Source organism: Oncorhynchus masou, chromosome 16 (assembly GCF_036934945.1).
Source record: "Oncorhynchus masou masou isolate Uvic2021 chromosome 16, UVic_Omas_1.1, whole genome shotgun sequence".
NCBI classification, from domain to species: Eukaryota; Metazoa; Chordata; class Actinopteri; order Salmoniformes; family Salmonidae; genus Oncorhynchus; species Oncorhynchus masou.
In genome coordinates this window covers 19,654,997-19,668,105 of record NC_088227.1, presented here as the reverse complement: position 1 = coordinate 19,668,105, position 13,109 = coordinate 19,654,997, and the positions used below count along the sequence as shown (strand labels likewise).

Genomic DNA, 13,109 nt, shown 5'->3' with positions numbered 1-13,109 from the left:
CAACAGATTGATGACAACAGGATACCTAGCGTACTGTCAGCAGCAACAGATTGATGACAACAGGATACCTAGCGTACTGTCAGCAGCAACAGATTGATGACAACAGGATACCTAGCGTACTGTCAGCAGCAACAGATTGATGACAACAGGATACCTAGCGTACTGTCAGCAGCAACAGATTGATGACAACAGGATACCTAGCGTACTGTCGGCAGCAACAGATTGATGACAACAGGATACCTAGCGTACTGTCAGCAGCAACAGATTGATGACAACAGGATACTTAGCGTACTGTCAGCAGCAACAGATTGATGACAACAGGATACCTAGCGTACTGTCAGCAGCAACAGATTGATGACAACAGGATACCTAGCGTTCTGTCAGCAGCAACAGATTGATGACAACAGGATACCTAGCGTATTGTCAGCAGCAACAGACTGACAGCAGGAGAAAATAGTATCAGTCATATCAGCCAGGGAAAGAAACTTACCCCTTGTGTACAGAGTGGGAGAAACTCTCATTCTGATTGAGTCGACATACGCAGCGTTTACCGTGAATGCAGTCTCCGCGACCACGGGAACATTGTCTTTAATTGTCAATGGCTCTATAAAGCGGATCTTCAGTGCTACGGATTGAATAGAGCCCTTTCATACTGTGTGCTGCATATTCTCTCAACATATCAGTTCCCCTAAGAACTGCTTTCAGACCAGTGTTCCCCCAACATGATCCCAGTAATAACCGCCAGTATTACTGTAGCTACGAAATTAAACTTGCCCTGAACACGCAATTAGAGGGCCTTTTCTATATACAATACCCATATATATTTGACCTATTCAATTTCTGTTTCTGACCAATCAGGTACACAAACACGGGGTATTTGGATTATGATATATTCTTTATGGTGAATAATATCCAGAAGTGGTCTCAACTACAACACTAGTGGATATCATAAAATATAGAACCTAGTCTCTATGGTAGATATACACTCGATGATGAACATTGAAAGTCACAGTATTTGAAGAATATAACTATGTTTTGTGCTATCTACAGTATTGAGGGAAGCAATCTTGAGTACAATAATTGAATGAAAGTGCTGATTTAAAACCTTTGCTTTTTAATTGACTTAAATGTAAATGTAAATGTAATTCGTTATGCATTCAAGTGAGCACGGTTTACCTAAGGAAATTGTCAGTTCACCTCCTTGTCTATGGAAAGATTGAAGTCTCTTTCCCTCAACAGTGAAGTATTCTAAATAATAGGTTAAATACAGCCATACGACATGACAGCCATACAGTTGTAACAGTCTCTTGGTCAGGCTACGAAGGGCCTGCATGTTTAGGATGCCACCTGTTCACAAGAAGAAAATAGAATATGTCTATTTATATATTTTTTTAAAGGGTTCATATCACTGCATTTGAGCCGTTATTGTATTTTAAAGATGATAAGTAATAAAGATTATTAAGATTAAGTTGATCCTTTTTGAAACATGCCTATTTTATGCCAAGGGAAATATGACGTAGGTTCAAATTCAGGCTCAAATAAAATACAAAATCCTTTATGCTTGAGAAACAGACAGGGTTCATGTATCCAATGATAATGCAGGTTATTGTCACAGATAGCACACACTAAGTGGGGGGTGTTTAATAATATGGCATGCAGGTGGTGCAGTCAGTCAGAGTCCAATATCAGTTCCCCCAACTCTGAACCATGACCTTTACCCCCTTCAACCCAGTTTAATTTAAAAAAGAAACAAAACAAAATCATACATAGGTCAGAAGAGCAAGCCAACAATTTCAATCTTTTTGCTCTCTCTAAGCATAACCACAAAGCTGAAACTTTTCTTTGTTTCATGTTGAAGCGTGGTTGTCCAACCTTGATGAATTTACCCCCGCACCCCCCAAAGATCATTCCATTCCCTGCCCTTCCTCCTACCAACTCCCTTTCTTCTTCAGTGCCCCGTGGAAGTGAGGATGCAGGGGTAGGTCTACTCAGCAGGGATTTTCCTCTTGGAGGGGGGGATGAGGTGACCGGGGAGGTCGGCGGGCAACTCATGCCCCTCCAGTTTGACTTTAATCAGGTGATTGGCCAGGGCAAACTCTTCATCATCCAGCATCCCATCCTTATCGATGTCAGCCAGCTTCCAAATCTTCCCCAGCACAGTGTTGGGCAGCTTGGACTTCACCATCTCCTTCTTGGCGTTGGCACCCGTCACTTTCCCATTGACCGGCGACAGCGTGTAGAAGATCTCGTCATACATTGGCTTGTCGCGGGCCACCACCCACTCTGCCTCATCGATGCCCTCTCCAGCACCCTCACCGTAGCCATGGCCAAAGGGCCCATTGAGGGTACCGTCAAAGGCCCCTCCCTTCACCACCTGCTGGGGTCGGTTGGTCTCCTCCTGCCTGACCAGCACCATGAGGCTGGCGATGTCGTGGGCCAGCATGTCATCCACTGTGTCCAGCAGTTTCATCTTCAGGGGCTGGAACTTGTTCAGGTCATGGGCGTTCAGTTGCTCCTATAAGTGGGAAGAGAGGGCAGAGGTTAGAGTTAAAAAAAGAGATGTGTTTTCAGAGTCAAGCTGATCTTTGTTGATACATCTTTACAGTCTCTAATGCGTGTGAGGGGGTTGGAACAAGGTACATGACTGTCCTGGTCTGTGCATCAGAGATACATTTATGACAGAAAGCATCAACATGACTGCTGTTTATTCTCTACTCTGAGCCAAGTCATAATGGTGTTTCTCTCAGTGAGGAAAACAAAGTGCTCATCAGGCCCAGATGGACTGGGGGTGGTTCAGATGTAATGGCTGAACACAGCCAATCAGAAAGGGGCTGTTTGGCCACCATGGCTCAAAGCAATTTGTCCCAGTAGGGCAGACACATTGGTGTGTTAGCTCAGTCAGAGGATTTGTGTTTGCTTGAAAATAGCACAGATTGTGGGCTTTATCCAAAGCAAATCAGGCTCTCTAGGTAAACATGACAATGCGAGTCATGTTTGTAGTCATACTTTTTGGCTCTTATGTATATATGCTATGATGCTGTCTGTCCAGCCCATATGCTGCATTATACACTGATGTTCAAAAGTTTGGGGTCACTTAGAAATGCCCTTGTTTTTGAAAGAAAATCATATTTTTTGTCCATTAAAATAAAATAGATCAGATGCTGAGAAGTTGCCATACCATGCAGTGATGCAACTGGTCAGGATGCTCTCGATGGTGCAGCTGTATTACCTTTTAAGGACCTGGGGATGCCAAATCTTTTCAGTGTCTTTAGGGGGAAAAGGTTTTGTAATGCCCTCTCAACGACTGTTTTGGCATGTTTGGACCATGATAGTTCGTGGGTGATGTGGACACCAAGGAATTTGAAACTTTAGTGAATGTTGACCTGTTTAAAGGCTACTGAGAGCGTTGTCACACAGTCATCCAGAGCAGCTGGTGCTCTCGTGCATGCTTCAGTGTTGCTTGCCTCAAAGCGAGCATAAAAGCCATTTAGCTCGTCTGGGAGGCTCACGTCACTGGGCAGCTCGCATCTGGGTTTCACTTTGTAATCCGTAATAGTTTTCAAGCCCTGCCACATCTGACGAGCTTCAGAGCAGGTGTTGTAGGATTCAATCTTAATCCTGTATTGACGCTTTGCTTGTTTGATGGTTCGTCTGAGGGCATAGCAGGACTTCTTATAAGCGTCCAGATTAGTCTCCCACTCCTTGAAAGCGGCAGCTCTAGCCTTTAGCTCGATGCGGATGTTGCCTGTAGTCCATGGCTTCTGGTTGGGATATGTACGTACAGTCACTGTGGGGACGACATAATCGATTCACTTATTGATGAAGCCGATGACTGAGGTTGTGTACTCCTCCATGCCATTGGAGGAATCCCGGAACATATTCCAGTCTGTGCAAAACTGTCCTGTAGTGTAGCATCTGCGTCATCTGACCACTTCCGTATTGAGCGAGTCACTGGTACTTCCTACTTTAGTTTTTGCTTGTAAGCAGGAATCAGCAGGATAGAATTATGGTCAGATTTGCTAAGAGAGCTTTGTATGCATCTCTGTGTGTGGATTAAAGGTGGTGTAGGATTTTTTTTCTCTGGTTGCACATGTGACATGCTGGTAAAAATGTAGTAAAACTGATTTAAGTTTGCCTGCATTAAAGTCCCCGGCCAATAGGAGCGCCGCTTCTGGGTGAGCATTTTCTCCTTTGCTTATGGCCTTATGGAGTTGGTTGAGAGCGGTCTTGGTGCAAGCTTCGTTCTGTGGTGGTAAATAGACGGCCACTAATAATATACAGTAGGCTCCAAAATTACTGGCACCCCTGACTGGCAATGTACAAACAATACTTTAAAAAATATCAACAATATAATTATAGAGAAACTCAAAATACCAACATGTGAGAAATACTGTACTTTATTAATGTTTCAATGGAACCAACCAAAATCATACAATTATTTAATACAAAATAAATTTAACCAAAATCAAGGTTTCATAATTATTGGCACTCCTCATTTAGTACTTAGTGCAACCACCTCTGGCAAGGATAACAGCATGGCATCTTTTCCTGTAATAATTGACAAGGTTAAGGAACACATTTGGGGGGATTTTGGACCATTTCTCTATGCAGATCCTTTCAAGATCCTTCACATTCTTGGGTTTGCACTTACCAACTGCCCTCTTCCACTCAGCCCACAGGTTTTCGATTGGATTGAGGTCTAGCGACTGAGATGGCCATGGCAGAACATTGCTTTTGTTGTCACAGAACCATTTCTGTGTGGATCTTGAGGTATGTTTCAGGTCATTGTCTTGTTGGAAAGTCCACCTAAGGCCAAGTCCCAGCCTTCTGCCAGAGGCAACCAGATTGTCAGCCAGAATTGCCTGATACTTGGTAGAATTCATTATGCCATCAATCTTAACCAGTGCCCCTGGACCTCTGGAATTAAAACAGCCCCAAAACATCACCGACTCCCCTCCATATTTCACCGTGGGTATGAGGTGCCTCTCCTTGTATGCATCTCTGTTTCGTCACCAAACATGCCAATGCTGTATCTGACCAAAATGTTCAATTATGGTCTCATCTGACCAGAGCACCTTCTTCCAGTCTTAATTTACATTTTGTTTGGCAAACTCCAAGCGCTTGCATCTGTGTCTTGGGGTCAGATAGGGCTTTCTTCTGGCAACCCTTCCAAAGAGCCTGTGGATGTGGAGGTGGCATCTGATGGAGATTTTTGAAACCTGGTGACCCTAAGACGGCACCAAGGCCTGCAAATTCTTTCACAGTGATTCTTGGGGATTTTGTTGCTTCTCTCACCATCCTCCTCCCTATCCTGGGGGGCAAAATGCTTTTGCGTCCTCTATCCGTGAGGTTTTCAACTGTTCCATATCTTTAGAATTTTCGAATAATTGCCCTGACAGTGCTCAGTGGTATATTCAATTGTTTGTGGATCTTCTTGTAGCAATTACCAGATTTATGAAGGTCTATGACCCTCTGTCTCTTTTGAACTGCTAGTTCTTTTGTTTTATTCATGGTGTTGGAATGACAGCGGGATATTGCATGTGTGTTACTTCATTTGTATAATATAGTTCCTTAAGACTTCGATAACTTAAATAAGTGGAATTTAATTTGTGGTTTAATTTTGGTAGATGTTATTTACAATAATCTTTAAGTGTGCCATTAATTGTGAAACCTTGATTTGGAGGACATTGATTTTTAATTACATCAATACATTATTTTGGTTGGTTCCATTGAAACATTAATAAAGTACAGTATTTCTCACATGTTGGTATTTTGAGTTTCTGTCTATAATTATATTGTTTATATTTGTTTAAGCATTGTTTGTGCATTGCCAGTCAGGGGTGCCATTAATTTTGGAGACCAAGGAAAAAAGCCATATTTCAGACTGGCCAATAAAAATTTAATATTAAGGGGTGCAAAAGAACACAGACACTGGACAGGGGAACTCTGCCTAGAAGGCCAGCATCCCGGAGTCGCCTCTTCACTGTTGACGTTGAGACTGGTGTTTTGCGGGTGCTATTTAATGAAGCTGCCTGTTGAGGGGTCTCTTTATCAGACTAGACACTCTAATGTACTTGTCCTCTTGCTCAGTTGTGCACTGGGGCCTACCACTCCTCTTTCTATTCTGGTTTTAGCCAGTTTGAGCTGTTCTGTAAAGGGAGTAGTACACAACGTTGTACAAGAACTTCAGTTTCTTGGCAATTTCGCGAATGGAATAGCCTTCATTTCTCAGAACAAGAATAGACTGATGAGTTTCAGAAGAAAGTACTTTGTTTCTGGCCATTTTGAGCCTGTAATCGAACCCACAAACGCTGATGCTCCAGATACTCAATTCGTCTAAAGAAGGCATGTTTTATTGCTTCTTAAATCAGAACAACAGTTTTCAACTGTGCTAACAATTGCAAAAGGTTTTTTCTAATGATCAACTAGCCTTTTAAAATGATAAACTTGGATTAGCTAACACAACGTGCCATTGGAACACAGGAGTGATGGTTGCTGATAATGGGCCTCTGTACTCCTATGTAGATATTCCATTAAGAAATCTGCCATTTCCAGCTACAATAGTCATTTACAATATTAAGCATGTCTACACTGTATTTATGATCAATTTGTTGTCATTGTAATGGACAATTTTTTTGTGCTTTTCTTTTAAAAACAAGGACATTTCTAAGTGACCCCAAACATTTGAATGGTAGTGTACATCTACTCTTATACCTTACACAGGAGTGTGTCTATCTCACCTGCATCTTCTTGAGGTTGGGGAAGTCTCCAGGGGAGATCTGGTGTTCTCTCTCAATGCGGCTGTAGATCTCTCCCAGGCTGTTGATCAGCTCCTTCTTCTTGCCCTCCTTTCCAAACACACTTGGCATCTCCTTCTTCAGAGAGCTGATGATGTAGGCATGGACCTACAATGAGACAGCAGAAAACAACAGGACTGGTAATACCAAGTGGGGCAGAGAGACATCACGCAAGTAATGCAGTGTTTCCCAAATGCTGGTTCGGGACCCATACAGGGGTTGCTGCCAGCTCCTCTTGGGTCATAATTTTGTTTATGTGTCTGTTGTGCCAAAGGGCTCTTTAATGTTTCCCTTAATCTCCCAAAGTCATTGAAAATAAATGCCTGATATTTTAAACATTCAAACAGGAAGGAAGCACTTAAAGCAGTTTTATGAGGGTGCGTGGAGCAGGTACCACATCCGGCTACTCAAGAGGTTCCCTTCCTTAGGGTTCCTAAAACCGAGAGGGGAAGGCGAAAAAAAACCCGCATCACACAACTGTCTCTCCTGGAGATTTCTGAGAGACAGTTCGCCATGAGAGAAGAACTTCACATGTTATGTATGCTATATCTGAATGCAATACTCTCTCGCTCTTTACCGCACCTGCTGTCTCGACCTCTAGACCGCTCAGCTATGAAAAGCCAACTGACATTTACTCCTGAGGCACTGACCTGTTGCACCCTCTACAACCACTGTGATTATTATTTTACCCTGCTGGTCATCTATGAATGTTTGACCATCTTGAAGAACACTCTGGCCTTAAATGGCCATGCACTCTTATAATCTCCACCTGGCACAGCCAGAAGAGGACTGCCCCCCCCCTCACAGCCTGGTTCTTCTCTAGGTTTCTTCACTGTGCTCCTACATCTGCATTGCTTGCTGTTTGGGGTTTTAGACTGGGTTTCTGTATAGCACTTTGTGACATCAGCTGATGTAAAAAGGGCTTTATAAATAGATTTGGTTGATTGAGTGATTGAATACTGAATATGGAATGTGGATTTTAAATGAGAACTACAGATTAAAAAATAAAACACCCCTGATTGCTGAGATAAGGCATACTAAAAGTGGAAAACAAGTTTCAAGCAGTGAAATGGCAACAGCAACTCAAATCCAAGGCCACAATGTTTTTGTTGATTATTTAACAGTTGCTCCGAGACATTGTTGACTGTGTTCAATGAGGAATAAAAGCAATTTAACAATAGTAGGTGTAGGGGTGATTGATTATAATTCATCAATACATGAATTGCTTTGAATGTTTCATGTATTTTTAAATATGAATAGTACTGACAAATCCTTTGTTTTTTTATATACTCGATGTGCCTTGCTGCCACTCAAATAAACAAACTTAGTTAATACTGAACATAAATTTCCTCTCTTATTTTTTCAATTTATTGCAAGGAAAAAATGATGTGCAACAACATTCAGGTAATCTTAACTATAAGGTCAACATTTTTATTTTAAAGGTATACTACATTACTTTCACTCTACATACTATTTAAATTGCTACTTTTTTACTTTTACTTGAGTTGTTTTTTTTACACTAGTAGTTTTACTTCTACTTGAGTAAAATGTCATTAAAGTAACAGTACTTCTACTTTTGCGGATGGATGAGCACACTGCTGCTGATAGCAGAGGAAGACTACCTTTCTGGTCAGGACAGGAGACAGGACAGGGATCAGGAACCAGGGGACAGGGAATAGGGGGACAGGGGCAGTGGAGGCTGCTAAGGGGAGGACGGCTCAGAATAATGACCGGAATGGAGTAAATGGAATGGTCCCCCAGCAGCCTCCACTGGACAGGGGGAGGTCGAGGGTGGGTTGCCATCTCCACTCAAAGTGGCCACCTGTCTGGGTGCGATTCCATGGACTGTGGATAAAACACGCATGCAAAAGGCACACACACACCCTTCAGTACCCGAATTTGTCCAATAGAAGCTCTTGGTTTGCTTTGGTTTGTTTCTTAAACGGTAAAAGGTTTCCATAATGAATACACCCCAGGTGTCGTTGTTATTAGAACAAACACTTCTGATGCTCTCTCAACGTCTTTCTGCACATAATTCAATACCCCCCCCCACCTCCCTGCTTGGCTCTACTATCCAACTCACTCTATCCATCCCTCCCCCAGCCACAGATCCTGCCTATACACATCTGGATCAAGTTGAATCCTACTGTAAGGTCAGGGACATCCCAGAAATTATGACAAGCTCATCAATTCAAATCAAAATGTTTATATAGCCCTTCTTAGATTAGCTGATATCTCAAAGTGCTGTACAGAAACCAGCCTAAAACCCCAAACAGCAAGCAATGCCGGTGTAGATTCACGATGGCTAGGAAAAACTCCCTAGGCCAAAACCTAGGAAGAAACCTAAAGAGGAACCAGGCTATGAGGGGTGGCCAATCCTCCTCTGGCTGTGCCGGGTGGAGATAACAGAACATGGCCAATATGTTCAAATGTTCATAAATGACCAGCATGGTCAAATAATAATAATAATTATCAATTCAACTCTCCCCACTGCTTGTGATCACACACACCCCCTCTGTTTGTTTAGCTATAGGGCGATAATATTGTACTGCAAATCAGGTTTGCCTGTGACACCACAATAATTGGCGGCAACACAATATGGTCACGACTTACGGCTAGGTCACCACAGAGGCAGGGTGGTATTGGGGTTTATGGCTGTCTGGGAGGGTTATATACTCAGCCATGGGGAGGGAGATTCATCATGATCTGATGGTATTGGACACACCCGGAGCCTAAATGACCTGTCTTTATCCTAACCACTGCTGTGATCCCTGGATGCTCGTCCATCAGTCAGCCAGTAGGCCTTGACCACAGAACAACTCACCTTGCAAGTTATTTTTCTATCTAGCTTGGAAAAAATGATTCGTCAATATAATGACTTGTAAAACCTAGTCCTTGTGGAATGATTTCTTTTGCTGTAAAATTATCCCCATCGCCCAACAGTTTTTTGTTGACGTGTAAAAAAAATCTAATAAAAATAGGATTTGTTTCCAAACTGCATGATGTGAGTTGTAAAATTAAAAAAATAAAAACTTTCCTGTGTCCTGAGAGAAAACCATGCGCCCAAAAAAATATAAGCTACATGTGGGTTTGAAGTTAAGGTTTGTCCATGACCAACTGCATCTCAAACCCACTTGCAATCAAGTCTCTATGTCAAGTGAACAGTAGTGACCTATGACTGATAGTTGATGTGGTATGACTTTGTGTTCTCAGTGCCACCAATGCTTTATGACTCTATTAGAGTGTAGCACAGCTGTGAAGGTACCCAGGTACAGCCACTGTACCAGCCTTCATCTCACCACACAGTCACATAATGTTCCCCTGGGGAGAGGGTTGGCAGCTCGCTTAGTAGGGGAAGGTTATCGTATCCTAACAAAGTGGGTGTGATTGCACTCATTACTCTTGTATAGTGAGTCTACTGTATTATAGTTCCTGGTCAGTCAGGGCAACTGGGTGGTGTCTCTTGAGATTCCATTCCATTCAAAGACCTCTTAAAAAAATATTATTCTTCTCTTTGGAAAAATGACTTAATACTTAATAAAAAGAGAAAGAGACATTGTGCTTAAGAGTACTTTCCACTCTTTTCTGAGAGAATGTGTGCGTGCATGTAGTCAGAGCTTACCTTAGCGAGCCGTGCCCTCTTGATGAGGTCGTTGAGCTTCCTGAGGGCAGCGTTGCGGGGCAGTGACTGGATGTCTTTGAACAGGTCCTGCTCCTCCGCCTCAAACAGTTTACGGTTGTCAGGGATGAGCAATGGGTGTGACCAGAACGACCCGATATAGACACGGATGACCTCAGGCGTGTTGACGATCTTCCCCAGCGACCACATGAGGGCGCCATAAACCCTCATCAGCTGCTGCGTCTCGATCTGGTCAGCCTTGTTTAGAACCACCCGGATCTTGTCTTCGTGGTTCTTCAGGGCCTTGATGACCTCAGAGAACTCGTCTGAGATGTCTAGCTTGTGGGCATCGAACAGGAGGATGATGCGGTCCACGCGTTCGGCGAACCACTCTAAAACGGCTGCGAAGTCATAGCCTGGAGAGGGGGGTGAGGGGTAGTGGAGGGAGATAGGCAGGGTCAACAACCAGCAGAACATCAACAGTACAGACTCTTGGAGGGCCAGAGCGATCCAGTGGCATCCAGCTAAGTAACCAGAAGAATGTTGTAAACTTGGGAGGCCTGCTATTGCTCAAGAGGACAAACAGTATGACACGTCATAAATTCCTAAAGACAACAGTTAAAACAACTATCTGAGATAGAGGCTGAAAGCCTGAAAAACATGATCCAATGGACAATCATTTAGTGCCTCTCCCTTTTCTTACCATTATGCAGTGAGAACATGATTTCTAAAGCCAATATTAATCTGTCTTGTCCTCACTTAACTATGTCATCACTTCATGCTAATACAGTGGATTGAGGAGAATGAGGGTGCTTTCTGTAACCCCAGTCTGAGGAGCAGGGAAGGACAAGAAGGGGCTGAATGACTCAGCATATGGCTTCATGACCTCCTCCTCTCCTACCCTCAACCCCGCTAGCTGGATAACAGGTTTTACACTAAGCGGGCGACTGACCCACTTCATTCTCCTCCTGCACCTATCTCCCAGCAGCAGATAGGGAGGGAGAGAGAAAGACAGGCATTTCAGGCGAGAAGGAGAATTCCCCCAAACAACTGCTAATCTAATGGAGCAATTAGCTGTCTAATCTGAAGCCAGTGATCCGAGAAGCCCAGAGACGAAGAGAGCTGTCGGGGGAAAACAGATTTCAGCTCCAGAGAAATTAAAATGTACTCTTTGTCTCTAGATAGCAGCAGGTGATGAGTACTAATGGACGAGTCCATTATCAAAGCATGTATTCCTAGTCGTGAAAGTAGTTAAGTCTCCCATTGACAAGATATCAGTGGTAGACACGGCTATCGTATTTGAATGGCATTGAAAGAAGAGTTTCCATTGGATGGGGAGAGTATTTCACTGTGTTAATTGGAAGCAGACCTGCAGTCAGCCAGTAAGTCAGAGAGTTGACCTTGGGCACCGCACTCTCTCTCTCCGTTCCATTCCTAACTCTAACTGGCTGGGACCCAAGTGGGGAAAAATCACATAATAAAGACTACTAATATAAAAAAGGTTCTGCTCAAAGAGCTTGGCTACAGAAAAATCAATGTGTGTGCTGTAATATAACAATGGGTCAGGGAACTACACACAACATATGTGATATAGCATTATGAGGAGAATAAAGAAACATACCGTATGAGTACACCTTGAAGAAAACAAAGCATCTGTTTAAAGCACACGTGTAAAAGTTGTTGAATGCAAAACGAGACAATGGAATAATCTATGAAATCAAAAAGAATAGAAGACAACCCGGGACTTTCATTTCAGGTCTATTGTTTGTGCATAGGCACATCATAGACACAGGAACAACAACCTCAAGCTGTTTGCGCTGAGATGCATTTCAATATCAAGACACATAGCATCTATAAAGTGAAACACCTGTTTCATGGAGCACTTAACCACCCTTCTCCAACCCTACTCCAACCCCAGGGGTGCATGGCAGAGCTCCTCCTTACCTTGGTACACTTACAGCTGAGGGGAAGACTTCCACACAATTGGAGAAGGTACTGTACCAGAAGCTGGGATTAGTGTGTTAATGTTGTTCAAATCAAAGGCATGGAATATGGCAGCCAGGGCCATGTTTCCAGGGAAGGATTTTATTCCATGCCGATACAGGATAGAAACGCAGAGGCCTCATCCCTGATGATTTGGCAGTTTCACTATGGGCCTTTATCGTTACCTTCTGAACACCTTTCTCACCTTTTCGTAGGAGGTATTTTATCATTAGTTGTTACTTGCTACTCCATACCCTTGCTGGTGTTTCTCTAGTTCTCAAGTACATTGACGAGACGTACTATTGACTATGGATCAACTACCGGTATTACCGTAAGGGCTTAAACAGAAATAAACAGTCACGGCTTCTTTGCCTCTGGAGCGAAATATAGGCAGCAGTACAGTAAGTCAAAGACCATACGTGAATAATGGGCAGGACAATAAGGGCAGTGAAACTGGTTGGAGGACCATGGCATTATGGCACTGATTTATAACGATGGGGCACAGTAAGCTGTTAATGTCAAGGGACCCAGTTATTTTAGGCCTGGCTTGACGCAGCACTGCAGAAATCCCATAGGGTCTACTGTAGTATAGGCAAGCTGCGTTGGTTAACACTGCAGTTGTTTAAAGTCGGAACTTTCACTACAATACCTCCATATGGGCATTTATGATACTCGCTATAGCCGGGTCCATGTTCATTCGCAGCTGTACA

The 13,109-nt window shown here is 43.2% G+C and overlaps 1 protein-coding gene across 2 annotated transcripts in view; it reads right to left on the bottom strand.

Moving 5' to 3' along the window:
- Positions 1 to 203: 203 nt before the first annotated feature.
- Positions 204 to 13,109, bottom strand: part of LOC135557616 (EH domain-containing protein 3-like) — a 31,221-nt gene continuing 18,315 nt past the window's right edge. The window contains exons 4-6 of one of the 2 annotated variants that reach the window (XM_064991055.1): positions 10,420 to 10,832; positions 6,741 to 6,905; positions 204 to 2,515 (exon numbers count right to left, since the gene is read on the bottom strand). In XM_064991055.1, coding sequence (XP_064847127.1) covers positions 1,985 to 2,515; positions 6,741 to 6,905; positions 10,420 to 10,832 — 1,109 coding nt within the window. In that variant the 3' untranslated portion in view covers positions 204 to 1,984. The remainder of the gene's footprint in view (positions 2,516 to 6,740; positions 6,906 to 10,419; positions 10,833 to 13,109) is intronic. The other variant, XM_064991056.1, reaches the window with a different exon arrangement.